Raw genomic sequence first — 22,676 nt, forward strand, 5'->3', positions numbered from 1 at the left:
CCCATTTGCACCACTCAGGTGACCCCGAACTTACAGGAAAAACTTCCAAGTGGCCTCAACGGCTTCCCAAAAGCATGCAAATGACCAGCTCTCTGCAAGGAGTATAAATCCTCGCCGTCCAGTCAGAACCTGAAGAAGCTTCTCGGCCAAGAAGCGAAACGTCTTGGAAGCAAAACCAAGAAAGTCCCATTGCCTCCTGAAAAAAAAGCATCTTTGGGGTTTCCTTGGTAGAACCTGCAACCGTCCTGAAGGTTTTGGGGTGCTCAAGAGTGTTGGGGGGGGCTGCTGCCTTGTGCCAGAAGAGGCAAATCTAAAAGGACCCCTCGCGACCTCAGGTGGTGGAGATCTCCTTCAACTTCTGGTACCGGCTGGGCGAGCACCTCTACAAGACCGACGATGCCATCATCCACAGCATCTTCAAGGCCTACATCCAGCGGCTCCTTCATGCCTTGGCCCGCCACTGCCAGCTGGACCCGGACCACGTAAGCCGGATTTTTTTTTCCCCTCGCCCCCGTTGGTGTGGACCGGCGATCTTCAACCTTTCTGCTTGGTGGCCCAGTGTTGGGGCGTGTGTGTGAATGAATGAATGAATGAACCTTTATTGTCAAAGTGCAACCATGTATATGAGGGACGCGGTGGCTCAGTGGGTTAGGACGCTGAGCTTGTCGATCAGATCCCCGTTTGTCACATGGTCAAAATTCAGACCCTCGATGACTGACTCGTATTTACGACGGCCGCAGTGTCCCGGGGTCACGTGATCCCCCTTTGCGACCCTCTGAGAAGCAAAGTCAATGGGGGGGGGGAACGCCGGAGTCATCTAAGGAAGGACCAGGTTGCTAACTTATCAACCGCAGCGATTCGCTGAACCACCGGGGCGAGGAAGCTCGTAGAACGGGGCAAACGTCGCTTAACAAGCGCCTCGGTTAGCAACAGAGATTTTGGCTCAGCTGGGATGGTAAATCGAGGGCTACCCGTATGCTCAGCGTCACAACCTGAGGACTTCAACTCCCAGAATGCTTCAGCCGGCCCTGTCACCCTCTCGGTCATATCCTTTCTCTTCTCCTGCTCCGCAAATCCTAGGAAGGGATCCCCGAGGAAACAGACGATTTTGGGGAGTTCCGGATGAGAGTGTCGGATCTCGTCAAGGACTTGATCTTCCTGGTCGGCTCCGTGGAGTGCTTTGCGCAGGTGAGGGTCTGAGGGGGCCACAGGGAGCTTCATCGTGGTGCGCCCACCGTTCGCTCTCCCTTCTAGCCTGTTTTTGTTGAGATTGAGTTTTATTCCACCTTTATTACTCTATAGATTTAAGCCAAGGCAGCAAACGTATGTCATCTTCCTTCCTACTCCCTATTTTTCCCACAACGACCCTGTGAGGTGGGTTGGGCTGAGAGATGGGGATTGGCCCAAAGTCACCCAGCTGGCTTTCGTGCTTAAGGCGGGACTAGAACTCACCGTCTCCTGGTGATGGGCCCAAAGTCACCCAGAAAGCTTTCATGCTTAAGGCGGGACTAGAACTCACCGTCTCCTGGTGATTGGCCCAAAGTCACCCAGAAAGCTTTTGTTCTTAAGGCGGGACTAGAACTCACCGTCTCCTGGTGATTAGCCCAAAGTCACCCAGCTGGCTTCTGTGCCTAAGGTGGGACTAGAACTCACCGTCTCCTGGTGATGGGCCCAGTCACCCAGCTGGCTTTCACGCCTAAGACGGGACTAGAACTCACCGTCTCCTGGTGATTGGCCCAAAGTCACCCAGAAAGCGTTTGTTCTTAAGGCGGGACTAGAACTCACCGTCTCCTGGTGATGGGCCCAAAGTCACCCAGAAAGCTTTCGTGCTTAAGGTTGGACTAGAACTCACCGTCTCCTGGTGATTGGCCCAAAGGCACCTAGAAGGCTTTCACGCCTAAGGTAGGACTAGAACTCACCGTCTCCTGGTGATTGGCCCAAAGTCACCCAGCTGGCTTTCGTGCTTAAGATGGGAGACTGGCGTGGTGGGGCTTTTCTCAGAGTTGAACATTGTTTGGCTGCTTCCTTCACCCACGTATTCCTCCTCCTCCTCCTCCTCCCTCTATTTCTTCCTGCAGCTTTACGCCACTTTGAAAGAAGGCAACCCGCCCTGGGAGGTGACGGAGGCCGTGCTCTTCATCATGGCTGCAATAGCCAAGAGCGTTGACCAGTGAGTAGTGGGTGGGGGAGCCACCCCAGAGTCTGGGTGCTCCGGCCGTGGGGTTTCGCATGTGGGTCTTTGTGTGGGCCTCCTAGTGTAGAATGAACAGTGTAAATTGGGCCCGGAATGTGTCTCTCTCTCCCCCTGACTCTTTTTTCCACCTGACTCGAAAGGGCCTGGCTTCCTATAACAAGAACAGTCAAAGAGTTGGAAGGGACCTTGGAGGTCTTCTAGTCCAGCCCCCGCTCAAGCAGGCGACCCTATACTATTCCAGAGAAACGGCTGTCCAGTCTCTTCTTAAAAGCCTCCTTTACTGAGGAGGAAGTTGCTAGCTTGCCCCCTTTTACATATTTACATATTTTCATTTATTTACTTATTTATTTATTCATTTGCTCCAAGCATTATTATTTACATAAATAGAATAGTGTAGAGAAGTGGAGTGGAATGGAATGGAATAGAATTGAATTGAATTGAATTGAATTGAATTACAGAATATAATAGAATATAATAGAATAAAATAGAATAGAATAGAATAGAATAGAATAGAATAGAATAGAATAGAAAAGAATAGAATAAGGAATAGAATAGAATAGAATAGAATAGAATAGAATAGAAAATATGAAATGAAATGGAATGGAATGGAATAGAATAGAATGAAAATAGGGAATAGAATAGAACAGAATTTACATGTATTCTATATAGAGAGAGATATATAGAATATATATATATATACACACACACACACAGTATATAGAATATAAAATAGAATAGAACAGAATGGAGGAATATAGAATAGACTAGACTAGAATAGAACAGAATAGCTCAAAATAACTCAGGGCAGTGAACATATCCAACACGCCTTCTCTTGTAATTTGTTACACTCGTAAGTCGAGGCACCCACAGGTCCAAACCCCATTTTACTCGCATTTTATGGTGGCGGTCGTTAAATGAATCACCGTGATCGTTAAGCAAATCCACGACTGGGGGGGGTTTCTTTTTTGCCAGCAATCAATCAAAAAAAAAAAGTCAAATCACAGTCAAAGCGACCACAGGGCACCGCAAGCAGTCGCAAAAGTGAATTGCGGAACCCCTGAAATGCGATCACACGATTGAACGGACAGTTGAGGGGGTTGTGACATTTTATGAGGGCCAAAAGCGTTCATAAGCCTTAAAGCATCTTTTACGGACTTTTCCTGATTTCAAACTCTTGTTAAGCGACACGACGTATGTCGAGGACTACCTGTAGTTTGTGGCGGGCTGTCTGTGTCTAGAATCCAGATGGCCTCCAGCGGGAGGGAGGAAAAGTGGTATGTGTGTGTGTGTGTGTGCGCGCGCTTTATAAGCCAGGGGGTCCCCTAAATTGTTCAAGAGCCCGGGGACCCGCCGGGGTTCCCTGTGGTCCACGATGGGTTTTTGAGGGCTGAATTGTCCTGCTTTTCTCCCCCCCCCCCGCAGAGAGAATAACCCCACCCTGGTGGAAGTGCTGGACGGAGTGGTGCGTCTCCCCGAAGCCGTGCACACAGCGGTGCGCTACACAAGCATCGAACTGGTTGGGGAGATGAGCGAAGTGGTGGACAGGAACCCCCAGTTCCTGGGTGAGTGGGGGGAGAGGGGCGAGGGGGGGGAGGGGCGAGGCTGTGGCTCGGTCAGCGCAGGCAGGTACCCCAAAGGACCCTCCGGACGAGGGGATTCTTCAGCGCCCTTTGCAGGGGGTGGGGACTTGTCATTCAGACCGGGCCTCTCTGGGCGGCTGGCTGGGTGGGAGGGAGGGAAAGACGAAAGATGGAGAAAAGGAGGGAGGGAGGGAGGGAGGGAAGAATAGAAGGAAGAAAGGGAGGGAGGGAGGGATGGATGGGTGAGTGGACGGATAGGGAGAAGGAAGGGAGGATGGATGGATGGAAGGAAGGATGGAAGATGGATAGGTGAGTGGCAGGAAGGATAGGAAGGAAGTATGAAGGATGGATGGATGGATGGAAGAATAGGAAGAAAGGATGGATGGATGGATGGATGGAAGGATTGAAGATGGATAGGTGAGTGGAAGGAAAGACAGGAAGGAAGTATGAATGGATTGAAGGAAGGAAGGAAGATGGATTGAGTGGAAGGAAGGATAGGGAGGAAGGAAGTAGGAAGGATGGATGGATAGAAGAGTAGAAGGAAGAAAGGATGGATGGAAAGATGAATGGATCGAAGGAAGGAAGGAAGATGGATTGAGTGGAAGGAAGGATAGGGAGGAAGGAAGGATGAAGGATGGATGGATGGATAGAAGAGTAGAAGGATGAATGGATGGAAGGAAGTAGGAAGGATGGATGGATGGATAGAAGAGTAGGAAGAAAGGATGGATGGAAAGATGAATGGATTGAAGGAAGGAAGGAAAGGGAGGAAGGAAGATGGATTGAGTGGAAGGAAGGATAGGGAGGAAGGAAGGATGAAGGATGGATGGATAGAAGAGTAGAAGGATGAATGGATGGAAGGACAGATGGATGGATGAATGGAAGAATAGAAAGGATGGAAGGAAGGAAGGAAGGAAAGATGGATAGGTGAGTGGAAGGAAGGAGGGGGGGCTGCAAATGATCCCAGGGAAAAAGATGCTTCTGCCAAAGAAGCCCCTTCAGTCCCTTCCGGGCGCCCCCATCCAGCTCCTCCTCCTCCTCCTCCTCCTTCCTCCCCAGATCCGGTCCTGGGCTACTTGATGAAGGGCCTGTGTGAGAAGGCCCTGGCCTCCGTGGCCGCCAAAGCCATCCACAACATTTGCTCGGTGTGCCGGGACCACATGGCCCAGCACTTCACGGGCCTGCTGGAAATCGCCCGCTCTCTGGACTCCTTCATGCTCTCGCCCGAAGCGGCCGTGGGACTCCTGAAAGGTATGGCCTTGGCCTCCTCCTCCTCCTCCTCCTCCCCCCAGCCCCGGGCCCGGAGTGCCCCCTGGGTGCCAGGCTGGGCTCCTGCGGCGGAGGCCAAGCCCATCATCCTAGCGTGACCCACTCCTGTCCTCCCTCTCCTCGGGCAGGGACGGCGTTGGTGCTCGCCAGGCTGCCCCTGGAGAAGATCTCGGCGTGCCTCAGTGAACTTTGCGCCGTTCAGGTGATGGCCCTGAAAAAGGTGGGTGGTCTGCAGCGGGGCTGGGAGGGTCCCTTTTCTCCGGGTGGAAAAGCAGCCCTCGGCTGAGGAGCTGAGCTGGTGGGCCCTTCCCTGGCGGGCGCCTGCTCACTCCTGTGCCCCCCGGGGAGACATTTGCCGAAGGGAGCGTGGCCAAGGCGCCAGGTTAGAAAAACCCGGAGACGGGGAGTTCTAGTCCCGCCTTAGGCCTGCAAAGCCTGCTGGGTGATTTTGGGCTTTCTCTGAGCTCAGTCCACTTCAAAGCGTTGTAGGGAAAATAGGAGGAGGTACATGCATTAGATGGCGCTTTGTGAAAATAATACAAGCAGGATATAAATTAGATAAAGAGAGAGGGTAAGAGATGGGAAGATAGATAGATATGATATAGATACATATGATATAAATAGATATGAGAAGATAGAAATGAGAAAATAGAAATGAAAAAATAGAAAATAGAAATGAAGATAGAAATGAGAAGATAGAAAGAAGATTTTTTTAGAAATGAGAAGAGATAGATAGATAAATTGATAGGAATGATTAGATAGATATGAGAAGATAGAAATGAGAAAATAGGTACAAATGAAAAGAGAAATGAGAAAATAGAAATCAGATTAGATTGATTGATAGTTTGATAGGAATGATATAGATAGATATGAGAAGATAGAAATGAGAAGATTGATAGGTGGGAAGAAGGAAGATAGGTAGATACAGTAAATAGATAAGAATGATATAGGTATGAGAAGATAGGAATGAGAAAATAGAAATGAAAAGATATATAGAAATGAGAAGATAGAAATAAGATACATAGAAATGAGAATAGATAGATAGAAAGATAGAAATGAGAAGATAGATAGACACAGGGAGCTGGGGATTATAGGTGTTGTAGTCCACACCCGAGGCACCTCTTTGGAGGAGGGGTGTCTGAGGTTAAACAGGATGGCTCAGGAACGAAGACCTTCCGAGGCTGAATTTGGGCACCGGATAATAAACTTCCCCGCCTGGGGTGCTCCGGCGCCTTCTCCCTCTCCTTCAGCTGCTGTCTCAGGAGCCGAGCAACGGGCTTTCCTCGGACCCCACCGTGCCCCTCGACCGCCTGGCCGTTATATTTAGGTAAGCACCGGGGTGGGGCGGGGCCGGGGCTCCGAACAGCAGGCAGTACTGTGGCTTCTTTGCCGCAGCCCCCCCCCCTCCAATACTTTAGGGCGGTCTTCCTTGCCACGGGTTTGGTCTTAGGAAACCTTCCTAGTCGTAGAAATGAGGAAGGATCTCTACAGAGCTCTCCTTGACTCAACAACACTCGAGTGCTCGGCTCAAGGATCCACTGATTCAGACAAACAAGCCGACGGTGAACCCCGACAGGCTAATCAAAGGGCTGCCAAGAACATCCCCGTCCACAATGACGGGGCAAGCCACTCCTATATAAACGGGGGAGCAAATCCATCCTAGCACTGATGGTGTTACCTAGTTGGGTCATGAAACGTCTGGAAAAAATCAAGCAAATTCAGAGTGCACCAAGGAACCCCCCCTAGAGTCATTGTCTTCCTCCTCCTCCTCCTCCTCCCCGCATACCCCCCTCCCTCCTAGCACTGATGATGTTACCTAGTTGGGTCATGAAACGTCTGGAAAAAATCAACCAAACTCAGAGCGCACCAAGGACCCCCCCCCCAGAGTCATTGTCTTCCTCCTCCTCCTCCTCTCCACAAACCCTCCCCCCTCCTAGCCCTGATGATGTTCCCTAGTTGGGTCATGAAACGTCTGCAAGGAAACCACCCAGCTCAGAGAGCACCAGGGACCCCCACGGTCTTCCTCCTCCTCTTCTCTGCACACCCCACTGTCTCTTAGCACTGATGATGTTCCCTAGTGGGGTCATCCAATGTCTACAAGGGAACCACCCAGCTCCAGATTCCCAGAGTCGTCCTCGTCGTCTCCTTACCCGCCCACTTGAAACCAGCTTTCATCCCAGAGAGTTCCCTTTTTCTTTTGATTTCTCTTTCCATCCCAGGCACACCAACCCCATTGTAGAAAACGGACAGACGCACCCGTGCCAAAAAGTCATCCAAGAGGTAAACGGGCAGGGCCTGTTTGTGCCCCCCACCCACTCCTGAAAATCCAGAGCGGGGCCGACACTAAAGGGCTCCAGGTTGGGGAAAACTCCCACAGACCATGTTAGAGCAAACCTGGGCGTTTTATGACCTCCAGGCCACAGCTGCCCATCTCTGGCTCTTGTGGGTTGCTTTCATTTTGAAAGTGACTGCTATTTTTTTCCAATTTACGTGTGTGTGTGTGTGTGTGTGTGTGTGTACGCACGCGCGCACAACAGTCTCAATTTCTTACATGGCACCTTGGGAAATTTAACTGCCCACCCCTGTCTTGGAGGGTTTGTTTTTGCCCTTGGGGCTGTCGTCCACTGCAAGGGTCTCCAACCGTGGCGACTTTGGACTTCAACTCCCAGAATTCCTCAGCCAGCCATGCTGGGAGTTGAAGTCCCCCCATCTTAAAGCGTGCTGGCTAGGGAATTCTGGGAGTTGGTTCATCCATCTTAAAGCATGCCGGCTTGGGGATTCTGGGAGTTGAAGTCCACCCATCTTAAAGCATGCCGGCTTGGGGATTCTGGGAGTTGAAGTCCACCCATCTTAAAGCAAGCCGGCTTGGGGATTCTGGGAGTTGAAGTCCACCCCTCTTAAAGCATGCCAGCTGGGGAATTCTGGGAGTTGAAGTCCACCCCTCTTAAAGCATGCCAGCTGGGGAATTCTGGGAGTTGAAGTCCACCCATCTTTAAACAAGCCGGCTTGGGGATTCTGGGAGTTGAAGTCCACCCATCTTAAAGCAAGCCAGCTTGGGGATTCTGGGAGTTGAAGTCCACCCCTCTTAAAGCATGCCAGCTGGGGAATTCTGGGAGTTGAAGTCCAGAAGTCTTCAAGGTTGGAGACCCTTGGTCCAGTACACTTCCTCCTGTCGTCCTTTTGACGTTCCTCTCGGTCTTCCCCAGATTTGGCCGGTGCTCTCGGAGACGTTGAACAAGCACCGGGCGGACAACCGCATCGTGGAACGCTGCTGCCGATGCCTGCGTTTCGCCGTCCGTTGCGTCGGGAAGGGGTCGGCAGCCCTCCTGCAGCCGCTGGTCACTCAGGTGAGGTTTTTTTTACCCCTCTGCCGACCGGCGTTCATTCCTGCAACGGAGTCCTAGGATAGTTTTTTTTAAAAAAAAAAAAAAGCAAACACAACCGTTCGCTTAATGACCGTTCAAAATTGTAGCGGCGCTGTGGAAATTTGTTTTTAATTATGACCGGGTTTTTTTCCCCCCACACTTACCGTCGCAACATCCTCCAGGGTCACGCCATCAAAATTCGGACGCTTGGCAACGGACTCACATTTGTGACGGTTGCAGAGTCCCGGTGGGGGGGGGGGAGTCACGCGATCCCCTTTTGCGACCTTCTGACAAGCAACGGGGGAAGCCAGATTCCCTTCAGGACCGCGTGACTCGCTTAACAACTCTGCGCTCCCCCCGTTGAGTGCCGGCTGTTTTCCTTGGCAGATGGTGAGCGTGTACCAGGAGCATCAGCATTCCTGCTTCCTCTATCTGGGCAGCATCCTGGTGGACGAGTACGGCATGGAGGAAGGCTGCAGGCAGGGGCTGCTTGACATGCTGCAGGTAGGTAGGTCGGTGCTGGAGACGGGGCGGAGGGGGAGGCGAGGGGTCCTCTGCCCCCCCCTCCCCCGATCCAGCCACTGTCTCAGGAGGCCCTGTGGCTCCGTCCCTAGAGCAGGCGGGGCCCAAAACAAGCGGCTGAAGCTGGTTAATTGCCCGGTTCAGTCAAGTTCGTTGCTCCTCTTGCAAACTCACACGTATCCCGTCAGAGCCAGTTGGGTCTCTAGACTCTAGTGGTTAAGGCACCGGGCTAGAAAGCGGTAGACCGCGAGTTCTAGTTCTGCCTTATGCATGAAAGCCGGTTGGGCGACTTTGGTTCAGTTGTCAGGAGACAGTGAGTTCTAGTTCTGCCTTATGCATGAAAGCCGGTTGGGCGACTTTGATTCAGTTGTCAGGAGACAGTGAGTTCTAGTTCTGCCTTATGCATGAAAGCCGGTTGGGTGACTTTGATTCAGTTGTCAGGAGACGGTGAGTTCTAGTTCTGCCTTATGCATGAAAGCCGGTTGGGCGACTTTGATTCAGTTGTCAGGAGACGGTGAGTTCTAGTTCTGCCTTATGCATGAAAGCCGGTTGGGCGACTTTGATTCAGTTGTCAGGAGACGGTGAGTTCTAGTTCTGCCTTATGCATGAAAGCCGGTTGGGTGACTTTGATTCAGTTGTCAGGAGACGGTGAGTTCTAGTTCTGCCTTATGCATGAAAGCCGGTTGGGCGACTTTGATTCAGTTGTCAGGAGACGGTGAGTTCTAGTTCTGCCTTATGCATGAAAGCCAGCTGGGTGACTTTGGTTCAGTTGTCAGTGAGTTCTAGTCCCACCTTAAGCTTGAAAGTCGGCTGGGTGACTTTGGGCTAATCACCAGGAGACGGTGAGTTCTAGTCCCACCGTAGGCATGAAAACCGGCTGGTGACTTTGGGCCAATGACTAGGAGACGGTAAGTTCTAGTTCTGCTTTAAGCCTGAAAGCTGGCTGGGTGAGTTTGGGCCAATCACCAGGAGACGGTGAATTGTAGTCCCTCCCTAGGCACGAAACCCAGCTGGGTGACCTTGGGCCAGTCCCTCTCTCAGCCCGTCCCACCTCACAGGGTTGTCATTGTGAGGAAAACAAGAGGAAGAAGGTCAGTTGGGTATGTTTGGCGCCTAGAGTTATCTGTAACCATAATCAAGGCAGGATAGAAATAAAAGTGAATAAATAACCTTCCCCCCCACGCCCCGGTTTCAGCCAAGCCTGCTGTGTGAACCCAGCCGTGGAGCTGGAAGGGGCCAGGCCATCTTGTGTCCCCAGTCCTGGGCAGGGACCCGGAGAGCGACAGGAGGAGAATTTTGTTTTCTTGGGGGTTTTTCCCACGCAAAGAGACGCGCTCCGGCCGGTCTGCTGAGCCGTCCCCTTGTCCCTTCGTCCCAGGCGCTGTGTGTCCCCACTTTCCGGCTGCTTGAGCAACCCAACGGGCTCCAGAACCACCCAGACACCGTGGATGACCTCTTCCGGCTGGCCACCAGGTACCCCCACCTCGGCCCGTTCCTGGCCCAAGAAGGGAGCGGCCCCAAATGGGAGTTTCCTGGGTGGCCTGGATTCCAGGCTGCCGGCTGGCGCAAACCCCTTTGAATCTGAGACTGGCGGAGGCAGATGGAAGCGGCCGGTGGGACTGACTTGTGCAGTGACCGCAGCAGATGAAATGGAAGGATAGGAAAAGAGGAAGAGAGAGAGCGACAGAGAGAGACAGGTGTAAAGGTAGCTGGGTGACAGGTGAATGGTGGGTGGGTGGACGAGCAGAGAGATAGGTAGCTTAGAGAGAAATACATAGAGGGACAGGGATAGAGGGATAAATAGATGACAGACAGACAGATAAATGATTGATAGATGAGAGATGGAATAGATTAGATAGATACATAGATGATAAATGAGAGAGATGGAATGGATGGATGATAGATTGATGATAGATAAATGATTGATAGATGAGAGAGATGGAATAGATTAGATAGATTAGGTATAAAATAGAAATGAAGATAGAAATGAGAAGAGATAGATAGATAGATAGATAGATAGATAGATAGATAGATAGATAGATAGATAGATAGATAGATAGATAGATGATAGATGAGAGATGGAATGGATGGATGATAGATAAATGATTGATAGATGAGAGAGATGGAATAGATTAGATAGAAAGGTAGGTTGATACATAGAAAGAGAAATAGATAAATGATGGATGGATAGATAGATAAATGATGGATAGAGATAGATAGATAGATAAATGATGGATAGAGATAGATAGATAGATAAATGATGGATAGATAGATGGGGGGAGGGGACAGACGAACAAATGGATAGATGGACAGATGGATGGAGGGGCATCCAGAGAGACGGAGAGAGAGAGAGAGACAAACAGGCAGATAGAGGGAGGAGAGGCTTCAGTAGGGAGCAGAAAGAATTCCATTGAGACGCCTCAATTGCCCCCTTAATTTGCAATGCCCCCAACCCCCATGTGGGAGGGGCGGCTGTGAGAAACGTCTAACTCCCTCTCTCTCCCCCCCCCCCCGTCACAGGTTCATCCAGCGCAGCCCACTCACCCTCCTGCGCAGCCAGGTGATCCTCCCCATCCTGCAGTGGGCCATCGCCGCCACCACCCTGGACCACCGGGACGCCAACTGCAGCGTCATGAAGTTCTTGCGCGACCTTGTCCACACCGGAGTGTCCAACGATGTGAGTCAGGGGCGGCCGGCAGGTGACGGGGCACAGCGGCAGCCGTGCTTGGGTTTTGGAAACGGGCTGGCTTATCCGATTCTCGGCTGTCCTAGGCAGATCCGTCGCTTTGGTTACCTTTTCCAGAATCTTCCCAGGTATTGAGGTCAGGCTGACAGGTCTGTAGTTTCCTGGATCCATTTCCCCCCAGACACACACACACACTTGTTTTGAAGTTGGGGACCACGTCAGCTCTTTTCCAGTCCTCTGGTACTTCCCTGGTGCTCCAGGATCAATAACAACAACGACAATAATAATAAAGTTGGAAGGGGTCTTGGAGGTCATCTAGTCCAACCCCCTGCTCAGGCAGGAAACCCTATAACATTTCAGACCAATGGCTGTCCAGCCTCTTCTTAAAGACTTCCAGTGTTGGAGCACTCACAGCTTCTGGAGGCAGGTGGTTCCGCTGGTTAGTTGTTTTAACTGTCAGGAAATTCCTCCTTAGTTCCAGGTTGCTTCTCTCCTTGATGAGTTTCCGTCCGTGGCTTCCTGTCCTGCCTTCTGGTGCTTTGGAGAATAGCTTGACTGCCTCTTCTTTGGGGCAGCCCCTGAGATACTAGAAGACTGCTATCATGTCCCCACTCGTCCTTCTCTTCATTAAACTGTTGTTGTTAGTTGCGAAGTCGTGTCCGACCCCTCGCGACCCTATGGACAACGATCCTCCAGGCCTTCCTGTCCTCAACCATCTTCTGGAGTCCATTTAAGCTCACGCCTCCTGCTTCAGTGACTCCATCCAGCCACCTCCTTCTCTGTCGTCCCCTTCTTCTCTCACCCTCAGCCTTTCCCAGCATGAGGCTCTTCTCCAGTGAGTCCTTCCTTCTCATTATGTGGCCAAAGGATTTGAGTTTCAGCTTCAGGATCTGGCCTTCTAAAGAGCAGTCAGGGTTGATCTCCTCTAGGACCGACCGGTTTGATCGCCTTGCAGTCCGAGGGACTCGCAGGAGTCTTCTCCAGCACCAGAGTTCAAAGGCCTCAATTCTTTGGCGCTCAGCCTTTCTTATGGTCCAACTTTCACTGCCATACATTGCAACTGGGAAGACCATAAACTAGACACACCCAATTCCAGCAGCTTTTCCTTATATGTTTTAGTCTCCAGCCCCCTAATCATTTTTGTTGCTCTTCTCTGCACTCTTTCTAGAGTCTCAACATCTTTTTTACACCGTGGTGACCAAAACTAGATGCAGTGTTCCAGGTGTGGCCTTACCAAGGCCTTGTAAAGTGGTATTGAAAGATACAGTGCAGTGGTTCTGAGATCACGTCTGCCAGTTCCTTCAGAACCTTGGGGTGTAACCCATCTGATCCCGGTGATTTATATTTATCCAGATCAGACAGGTGTTCTCTAACCCTCTCCTTGCTTGTTTTAATCTTAATTTCGAGTCTGCCTTTTGCAGTTATGTTTTTGGTAGGTTGGGCTATAGCTTCTTTTTTTTTTTGGCGTGAAGAGCGATGCAAAGAAGGAGTTTAGCAGCTCTGCTTTCTCTCTGCTGCCTGTTCCTTCCTTGCCATCTTCTCTCATTAGTGGACCGACAGTTTTGTGGACTTTTTCCTTATTATTTATATCTTGAAAGAAACTTATTTTTAAAATTTTCTTTGACTTTTGTTGCAAGTCTTTGATCGTTCTGAGCCTTTGCTTTCCTGACTTTTTGCAGATTCGGGCTATTTGCTGATATTCTGCCTTAGTTACGTGTCCCTCTTTCCTTTTCCTTTTTCTTTTTTTTTTTTTTTTGGTCCTGGTGATTTGAACTCGTCTTACCATTCTCCTGCCTTTTTTTAACTTGTATAGGTAGTCCTCAACGTATGACCGCAGTCGAGCCCAAAATTTATGTCGCTAAGTGAGACATTTGTTAAGTGAGCTTTACCATTTTTTTTCTTGCCACATTTGTGAAGTGAATCACTGCCGTTCTTAAATTAGTAACCCGGTTGTTAAATGAATGCGATTTCCCCATTGACTTTGCTTGTCAGGAAGTTGCAAAACGGGATCACGTGACCCCGGGATGCAGCAACGGTCATAAATGTGAGTCAGTTGCCAAGCATCTGAATTTTGATCATGCGAGTATGGGGGATGCTGCAAGGGTCATAAGTGTGAAAAATGGTCATACGTCACTTTTTTCAGAGCTGCTGTAACTTCGAACAGTCACTAAGTGAACTGTTGTAAGTTGAGGACTATTTGTACTCTTCCTAAACTGTGTTTTTTTTTTAACGGTACTGTTTTTGGTCAGTTGGACTGTTTTTTCCTTTTGTGTAAAGACAGATGCAAAAAACGAGTTAAGCAGTTCCGTTTTCTCCCTGTTGCTCGTCCCCTTCTTGCCATGTTCTCCCATTCGTGGACCGGTCGTTCCCTTATAATAATATAATAATAATAATAAGCTGGAAGGTACCTTGGAGGTCATCTAGCCCAACCCCCTGCTCAGGCAGGAAACCCTATACCATTTCAGGCACTTTCTTTTTCTTTTTACATGTCGAAAGAAGCTTTTGTTTTTGTTATTTTGGACTATTGTTGCAATAGTCATGAATAGTCATTCATTTTGAGCCTTAGCTTTCCTGACTTCATCTTTGCAGATTCGGGCTATTAGCTGGTATTCTGCCTTAGTTATGTGCCCCTCTTTAGACAAGGCTTTAGCCAAAGGACCAGACTCTTAAACCTGCCGCCTGGAGTGGAGGCAGGGGGTGGCCAGCTCCTGAGGTCTCTCCGTTGTGTGGTTGTGTGTCGTTTGCAGCACGAGGAGGACTTTGAGGCCCGCAAGGAGCTCATTGGGCAGGTGATGACCCAGCTGGGCCAGCAGTTGGTGAGCCAGCTGTTGCAGACCAGCTGTTTCTGCCTGCCGCCTTACACCCTACCGGATGTAGCAGAGGTGCTGTGGGAGATCATGCAGGTCGACAGGCCGGTAAGTGGGGTAGGAGGCTGTGCGGGGGCCCCGGGTGGATTGCCCCTCCCTGAGGGCGGAAGAGCAACCCATGGGTAGGGGAGAAAAGAACAACCCCCCCCCCAAACTAGACCAGCCCTCTAATTGGATAGATGGGTGGGTGGGTGGATAATAGGTAGATAGATGGATGGGTGGGTGGGTGGATAATAGGTAGATAGATGGATGGGTGGGTGGGTGGATGGGTGAGAGAGAGAGAGAGAGAGAAAGATAGTAAGAAATGATTAGATAGATAGATAGATAGATAGATAGATAGATAGATAGATAGATAGATAGACGGATAGATAGACGGATAGATAGATAGACAGACAGATAGACAGATAGATGGATAGAGAGATGAGAGATAAAGGGATAGATGGAATAGTTATTGACACATAGATGGAAGGATGGATACATATATAGATAGATGATATATGAATGATGGATAGATAAAAGGAATGGGGGAGGGAGGGATGGACAGACAGACAGAGGGTAGATGGAGGGATAGACAGATAAACAGGCGGGTGGAGGGAGGGAGAGACAGATGGACAGATAGATGGGGAAGGGAAGAATTGCACCAAGCCTTCTAATTGCCCCCTTAATTTGCAACACCCCCAATACCCTTTTGGCAGAGGGACTTGGGCGGGTGGGGGCAGGGCAACTAGATCACTCAAGAGGGTCTTACTATCTCTCTACTTCCCTCCCCTCGCCTCGCCCCCCCCCAAAATCTTGGCAATAGACATTCTGCCGCTGGCTGGAGAACTCCTTGAAAGGGTTGCCGAAGGAGACCACGGGGGGTGCCGTTCAGGTGACCCACAAGCAGCTGACGGACTTCCACAAGCAAGTCACCAGGTCAGTGGGGAGAGGGGCAGGGCGGCGGGAAGCCTCTTGAGCGGGGCTCTTCAAACTTGGCCCTTGGATGACTTGTGGACTTCAACTCCCAGAATTCCTCAGCCAGGCACGCTGTGCCTGGCTGAGGAATTCTGGGAGTTGAAGTCCACAAGTCATCCAAGGGCCAAGTTTGAAGAGCCCTGCTCTTGAGTCTTCTCTGGGACCGGCTCCAACATGGGTGCATGTTCCCCCTCCTCTCCCCCATTTGAAAATTACTCCACGGACATAAAATTGAAACTTTAGCACATGGAGAGGAAAAAAACCAAAAAACCCCCACATGTCTCATTGCTGCCGTCCTTGATTTACGACCCAATTAGGGTCGCAATCTCCATTGCTAACCGGTTGTTAAGTGAGTCCTCTCTTTGTCACGGCCATTAAGCGGATCTGGCCTTCCTCTCCTGTCCCCCGTCCCCCCTTTGACTCTGCCAGTCAGGGGACGGTCCCCCACGGCGACCCTGGGGTGGTGCGGTCGTGTATTTTTCCCCCCTTCCCGCCAAAATCCACCCTCTCTTCTCCTCCTTCTCCTTCCCTCCTGCAGCGCTGAGGAATGCAAACAGGTTTGCTGGGCTTTGAGGGATTTTACCAGACTCTTCCGGTAGCTGAGGCCTCTTTCGCTCTGCCTGTCCCAGGTGAGTAGCTGCTGTGGAACCCCCTTTTCTGCTTTAAAAAATAAAAAAGGTGGGGTGCAGGCCCGAAGTCATCTACTGCTCAGGGAAGTCGGCCTTTCGTTAAATCAGTGGTTCCCAAACTTGGGATGAGTCGACTTCCACTCCCAGAATTCCCCAGCCGGCGTGCTTGAAGAGGGCTGGACGTCAACTCCCAGAATTCCCCAGCCGGCCTGCTTTGAGACGGGTGGACTTCAACTCCCAGAATTCCCCAGCCGGGCTGCTTTGAGACGGGTGGACTTCAACTCCCAGAATTCCCCAGCCGGGCTGCTTTGAGACGGGTGGACTTCAACTCCCAGAATTCCCCAGCCGGGCTGCTTTGAGACGGGTGGACTTCAACTCCCAGAATTCCCCAGCCGGCTTGCTTTGAGAGGGGTGGACTTCAACTCCCAGAATTCCCCAGCCGGCGTGCTTGAAGAGGGGTGGACTTCAACTCCCAGAATTCCCCAGCCGGCCTGCTTTAAGAGGGGTGGACTTCAACTCCCAGAATTCCCCAGCCGGCTTGCTTTGAGAGGGGTGGACTTCAACTCACAGAATTCCCCAGCCGGCGTGCTTGAAGAGGGGTGGACTTCAACTCCCAGAATTCCCCAGCCGGCCTGCTTTAAGACGGGTGGACTTCAACTCCCAGAATTCCCCAGCCGGCCTGCTTTAAGACGGGTGGACTTCAACTCCCAGAATTCCCCAGCCGGCTTGCTTTAAGAGGGGTGGACTTTAACTCCCAGAATTCCCCAGCCGGCTTGCTTTAAGAGGGGTGGACTTCAACTCCCAGAATTCCCCAGCCGGCCTCCTTTAAGAGGGGTGGACTTCAACTCCCAGAATTCCCCAGCCGGCCTGCTTTAAGAGGGGTTGACTTCCAACTCCCAGAATTCCCCAGCCGGCCTGCTTTAAGAGGGGTGGACTTCAACTCCCAGAATTCCCCAGCCGGCCTGCTTTAAGATGGGTGGACTTCAACTCCCAGAATTCCCCAGCCGGGCTGCTTTGAGACGGGTGGACTTCAACTCCCAGAATTCCCCAGCCGGCCTGCTTTGAGAGGGGTGGACTCCAACTCCCAGAATTCCCCAGCCGGCCTGCTTTAAGAGGGGTGGACTTCAACTCCCAGAATTCCCCAGCCGGCCTGCTTTAAGATGGGTAGATTCCAAAACGCAGGTTTCTCCACTGGGCGGGGAGGTTGGAGAATTCTGGGAGTTGAAGTCCACTATGGAGTTTCCTTGATGCTCTCTGAGCTTGATTGTTTTGGAGGAGGAGAAAGAGATGGGAGGAGGAGGAGGAGGAGGAGGAGGAGGAGGAGGAGGAGCAGCAGGCCGCAAAGGTCTGTGGGATCGCTGGTGCTCTCTGAGCTGGGTGGTTTCCTTGCAGATGTTTCCTTAGCCAATTGGGGAACATGGTGGGTGCTAGTGGGGAATGAGTGGGGTTTGCAGAGAGGAGGAGGAGGAAGATGTGGGGTCCCTGGTGCTCTCTGAGCTTGGATGCTTTCTTGCAGACGTTTCATGGCCCAACTAGGGAACACCATCAGTGCTGGAAAGACCTGGAGTTTGCGGAGGGGAGGAGGAGGAGAGAAGAAGGCTCAATTGAGGGGTCCCTGGTGCTCTCTGAGCTGGGTGGTTTCCTTGCAGACGTTTCATGACCCAACTAGGGAACAACGTCAGTGCTGGAAGGGGAGGGGGGGTTTGCTTTCTATGCCGGTAACTCGTCCTGTCAGTGTCGGGGGCAGTGAGGTTTTGCTCTTGGCAGTTCCTCTGATTAGGCTGTTGCTTACGTTCAGTTGTTTCTCTGAGTTCCCCAAGGAACTAATCCCCAAGGTCACTCCCACCCACGGGGATGGGCAACTTGTACATAAGCCCCACACTCACTAACACTGAAGAGGCTCCCTAGCTGGGTCGTGAAACGTCTGCAAGGAAACCACCCAGCTCAGAGAGCACCAGGGACCCCACAGTTCTTCCTTCCTTCCTTCCTTCCTTCCTTCCTTCCTTCCTTCCTTCCTTCCTTCCTTCCTTCCCTCCCTCCCTCCCTCCCTCCCTCCCTCCCTCCCTCCCTCCCTTCCTTCCTTCCTTCCTTCCTTCCTTCCTTCCTTCCTTCCTTCCTTCCTTCTCCTTTCTAGCCCTGATGATGTTCCCTAGTTGGGTCATGGAAGGTCTGCAAGGAAACCACCCAGCTCAGAGAGCACCAAGGACCCCACAGTTCTTCCTTCCTTCCTTCCTTCCTTCCTTCCTTCCTTCCTTCCTTCCTTCCTTCCCTCCCTCCCTCCCTCCCTCCCTCCCTTCCTTCCTTCCTTCCTTCCCTCCCTCCCTCCCTCCCTCCCTCCCTTCCTTCCTTCCTTCCTTCCTTCTCCTTTCTAGCCCTGATGATGTTCCCTAGTTGGGTCATGGAAGGTCTGCAAGGAAACCACCCAGCTCAGAGAGCACCAAGGACCCCACAGTTCTTCCTTCCTTCCTTCCTTCCTTCCTTCCTTCCTTCCTTCCTTCCTTCCTTCCTTCCTTCCTTCCTTCCTTCCTTCCCTCCCTCCCTCCCTCCCTTCCTTCCTTCCTTCCTTCTCCTTTCTAGCCCTGATGATGTTCCCTAGTTGGGTCATGGAAGGTCTGCAAGGAAACCACCCAGCTCAGAGAGCACCAAGGACCCCACGGTCCTCCTCCTCCTCCTCTTCCTTTCAGCAAACCCCCTCCCTTTTAGCACTGACTGTATCACCTAGTTGGGTCTTCTTCCTCCTCCTCCTCCTCCTCCCCTCCCCCTCCTCCCCCTCCCCACTCTACAAACCCCCCTCCCTTCTAGCACTGATGATGTTCCCTAGTTGGGTCATGAAACGTCTGCAAGGAGACCACAACTAACAACTACTGGATGCCTTGCCAAGTCCCTTTGGGACATCGATCCCAGAATGCCTTTCGGCTTCTTCCCGTCCAGATGTTGGTTTTTCTCTTCCTTTCCCCCAGGAATGTCTTTATTTTCAGAAGAGGAAATAAAACAGCCAAGACGGTGAAATCACAACCAGCAAAACTTCACTGCGGCCGAAGGCTCCGAATCGCTCCGGTGTGTCCCGCCAATCCAGAAGAGACGCTTTGCTGCAAGAATCAGTCGGTGAAGTTCCTGCTTGTGAGTGAGAAAAGAGAAAGGCAGAAAGAAAGAAAAAAAAACACAAAACAAAAACCAGGGCGAAAGAAAAAAAAAATAATTTTTAAAAAAACAAACAAAGAGGAAAGCCGAAGCGCCATTTAACCTGCAACTGTCGAGGGCTGCCGTTCAAGGGGGGAAGAGGGGAAGAAACAGCTTTCCGGATGGACTGGCTTTGGAGAAAAGAAAAGAAAAGAAAAAAAAAAGTGAGAGAGAAAGAGAGAGAGAACAAAACGAGAAGAAAAAGGGGGGGGGGGAAGGAAACTAACAATAAAAAAAGTTTTTTATTAAAAAAAAACCCACCCAAACATGAAACCACCCACAGCTAATTTGCTTGGTAAAAGGGGGAGGGAAAAAAAACAACGAAACAACCCCAGTAATAATTAAAAAAAGGAGGGAGGGAGGGTTGGGGAGAAACACCCAAAAAAAAAAATATAAAATTTTAATTTCTGTGAAATGAAAAAGATCCGTAGAGGCGGGAGTTGGCCTACCCCGCGAGGTCGGCGGCGAGAAACGGTTCTTTGGTTTGTTTGGGGCGAGTTCATTTCCCAGGGCTACAAGGACACCCCTCCCCCCACCCGCCCCCCTCGCGGCTGGACACCGGAAGCCACGGCTGAAGACCCGCTCCCCATTTTGGGTGGGACGAAGCCGCGGGTGGTGGTTCTTCCCCTTTCCATCCAGCGCGAAAGATGGGAAGATCCAACTGCCTTCCCGTGCCCATCAACGCGCCGGCTTCTTTCGATAAAACTTGTTATAATATATATTTTATATATATCTATATAAATACATATACACACACATCTATATTTCTTTTCTTTCGGCCGATTTGATTTTGGATTTTTTGTTTTTTTTTTTTTAGTGGGTTTTCCTCCCCCCCCCCCCCGAGAATTTGGTTTTGATCGGTTTGGGGATGATTCTAAATTTTTTTTTTCCTTTTTCTTTTTTCTTTTTAAACGGCAGGAGGGGAAAAGGCTTCCGGAGAGGTTTCGGGGCGCGGGTAGGGGCGCGGGGGCAGGCAGATTATTTTGTGAAAAAGATCCGGCGCCGGGATTCGAACGCGAAGGCAGGAAGAGGGGTGGGTGGGGGTCCCGTTCCGTCTGGTGTGTGTGTGGGGGGGAGGTAGGAGAGCAGCCCTCTTTGAGAACTGGGGGGGCGAAAGGAACCCCACAAAGAAAAAAAGAAAAAGAAATAAAAAAACAGACAAAACAATTGAACGCTAGTCGTCTCCGGCGCCTTTTTGTCACGCACGCGCTCGCCAAGGATTAGGCGGTTCCCCCCCCTCCCGGTGCAGAAAAAGTTAAGAGGGTTCCGCTTTGTCTTGCGGGGTTTTTTTTTTGCACGATCGGCGCCGGTTTTATCTCTCTGGCTTCGGGGCGCGGTCTGCGGGATCCCGCCGCGTTCTTTGGGCTGCGTCGAGCAACGGCTCCGAGGCGTCGGAAAAGCCGTCGCAGCTTAGTCGGGCGAGGAATCGGAAGCTTTTGGTTTCCGGCTCAGCCCTGGAGGGAAGCATCTCGTGACCCAACTAGGTAACATCCTCAGGGCTAGGAGGGAGGGTGGTTTCGCGTGCTAGGGGCTTCCCCTGACTGGTAGTTCCGACCCACGAAGAGTGGAACCGAGGAAGCAGCGAGAAGACTCCCATGTGCACGGAGAGGGCCAGCCGCTTGCAGAGAAAGAGCGAGCAGAGCCCGCTCTGAGCACGGATGGCGTTCCCTACTTGGCTCACGGAACGTCTGCAAGAAAACAGCCAAGCTCAGGGACCCATAATCCTCCTCCTTTCCCCGCTCCTCTTCTTCCTCCTCCCCTTCTCCTGCTCCTCTGTACAATTCCCAGGTCTTCTAGCACTGATGATGTTCCCTAGTTGGGTCATGAAACGTCTGGCAGAAAACCACCAAGCCCAGAGAGCAACAAGGACCCCCACAGTCGTCGTTCTTCTCCTCCTCCTGCTCCTCCCTTTCTTCCTTCTCCAAATCCCCCTCTCTTCTAGCACTGATGATGTTACCCAGTTGGGTTACGAAACGTCTGCAAGAAAACTACCAGGCTTGGCACCAAGGAGTCCGCACTCCTTCTCTTTCTCCTCCCTTTTTTGTCCCCTCCATTCGACCCCTGGTGCCGTGATCAAAATTGGGCCGCTTGGCTCCTGGTTCATAAGTATGACGGTCGCAGCTTCCCAGGGTCACGCGATCCCCTTTGGCCACCTTCCGATAAGCAAAACCGATGGGGGTGGGGGGGAGCCCGATTCACTTAACAACCTTAACAGTTGCCCTGATTCACTTAACAACCGTGGCGAGAAAACCCGCCGAATCTCACTTAGCAACAGAAAGTTCGGGCTCAGTTGCAACCGCAAGCCGAGAACGGTCTGTAATTCGCAAACTCCTGGTTTCCCAGCTGAATCAGTCGGCCAAACTCTGTCTCGGGATCCTTCCGAGATCCCTGGCCTGCTTCGCACCCAACCCCAACCCCTGGAAGCCCCCCCCCCCCCGGATGAAGGAATCGGCCTTTGACACACTGGCTGGATCCATTTTTTTATTCAAATATTAAGCTTGAATGATTTAAGGCCCAAGAATTTCTTGGGGGCGTGAGTCCCTATTCCCATTTCCTTCCTTCCAAACCAAAGGAGGATTTGGGGGTGCAGAGAAAAGGGGGTGGGCTCAAATGAAACTTTACCTCCATTTGGGGTGGGGGATTTTCCAAGTTTTGGGAAGCACCGGCTTTGGGGGCGGGAGGGGGGCTACAGGGATTCGCCCTGCCGGAATGAAAAGAATGAAAAACTCAAAATTCCTCATGTTGAAAAAGGGGCTGCCAAATTGACTTGCTTCTCTTACAATCTGTGGGTTGTCCCCGACTTACAACGGCTTGTTTAGTGACTGTTCAATTCAAAGTTACGGCGACAGGGAGAAAAGTGGCAACCACCGTTTTTTACACCTGTGGCCGTTGGCGGCCTCCCCGTGGTCACGTGATTAAAATTCAGAGGCTCGGCAACTGCCGTGTACTTCTGACGGTTGCCGCATCCCGGGGGGGGTGTCACGCGATCCTCTTTTGCGACTTTCTGAGGAGCAAACTCAAATGGGGGGGGGGGAGCCGGATTCGCTTTATAACCGGGTTACTAAGTTAATGGCTGCAGTGATTCACTTAACAACCGGGGCAAAAAAAAAGTTGCAAAATGAGGCAAACCTCGCTTGATTTGTTTCACTTAGCAACAAATGTTAGGCTCAGCTGTGGTTTATCTGTATCCTAACCACCATACCAACTAGAATCAGGGATAGGCAACCTTGGCTCTTTTATGACTGATGGACTTCAACTCCCAGAATTCCTGAGCCAGCATGGGGGAACTATGGCCCCCTCATGACTGGTGGACTTCAACTCCCAGAATTCCTGAGCCTGCATGGGGGAACTATGGCCCCCTCATGACTTGTGGACACTAACTCCCAGAATTCCTCAGCCAGCATGGGGGAACTATGGCCCCCTCATGACTCGT

At 51.3% G+C, this 22,676-nt stretch overlaps 2 protein-coding genes across 7 annotated transcripts in view; one reads left to right on the forward strand and one right to left on the reverse strand.

Annotated features, from left to right (window-relative positions):
- TNPO3 (transportin 3) overlaps positions 1 to 20,420 on the forward strand; it is a 40,050-nt gene extending 19,630 nt beyond the window's left edge. For 2 of the 4 annotated variants that reach the window (XM_081331455.1, XM_081331457.1), the window contains exons 8-23: positions 336 to 482; positions 1,081 to 1,188; positions 2,079 to 2,170; positions 3,617 to 3,756; positions 4,831 to 5,022; positions 5,169 to 5,260; positions 6,291 to 6,367; positions 7,260 to 7,320; positions 8,247 to 8,387; positions 8,793 to 8,909; positions 10,306 to 10,400; positions 11,448 to 11,604; positions 14,361 to 14,528; positions 15,283 to 15,395; positions 15,973 to 16,063; positions 19,024 to 20,420. In XM_081331455.1, the coding sequence (XP_081187581.1) occupies positions 336 to 482; positions 1,081 to 1,188; positions 2,079 to 2,170; positions 3,617 to 3,756; positions 4,831 to 5,022; positions 5,169 to 5,260; positions 6,291 to 6,367; positions 7,260 to 7,320; positions 8,247 to 8,387; positions 8,793 to 8,909; positions 10,306 to 10,400; positions 11,448 to 11,604; positions 14,361 to 14,528; positions 15,283 to 15,395; positions 15,973 to 16,033 (1,761 nt within the window). In that variant the 3' untranslated portion in view covers positions 16,034 to 16,063; positions 19,024 to 20,420. Of the gene's footprint in view, positions 1 to 335; positions 483 to 1,080; positions 1,189 to 2,078; positions 2,171 to 3,616; positions 3,757 to 4,830; positions 5,023 to 5,168; positions 5,261 to 6,290; positions 6,368 to 7,259; positions 7,321 to 8,246; positions 8,388 to 8,792; positions 8,914 to 10,305; positions 10,401 to 11,447; positions 11,605 to 14,360; positions 14,529 to 15,282; positions 15,396 to 15,972; positions 16,064 to 18,865 lie in introns of those variants that run through there. The other 2 variants (XM_081331456.1, XR_014026962.1) reach the window with 2 other exon arrangements.
- A 1,298-nt stretch (positions 20,421 to 21,718) lies between these two features.
- The window catches only part of IRF5 (interferon regulatory factor 5), a 42,827-nt gene continuing 41,869 nt past the window's right edge, over positions 21,719 to 22,676 (reverse strand). For all 3 annotated transcript variants that reach the window (XM_081331460.1, XM_081331462.1, XM_081331461.1), the window contains exon 9: positions 21,719 to 22,676. This exon is cut by the window's right edge and continues 1,609 nt beyond it. The gene's annotated coding sequence lies outside the window, so the exon portion shown is untranslated.

Source organism: Vipera berus (assembly GCF_964194415.1).
Source record: "Vipera berus genome assembly, chromosome: 6".
Lineage (NCBI taxonomy): Eukaryota > Metazoa > Chordata > Lepidosauria > Squamata > Viperidae > Vipera > Vipera berus.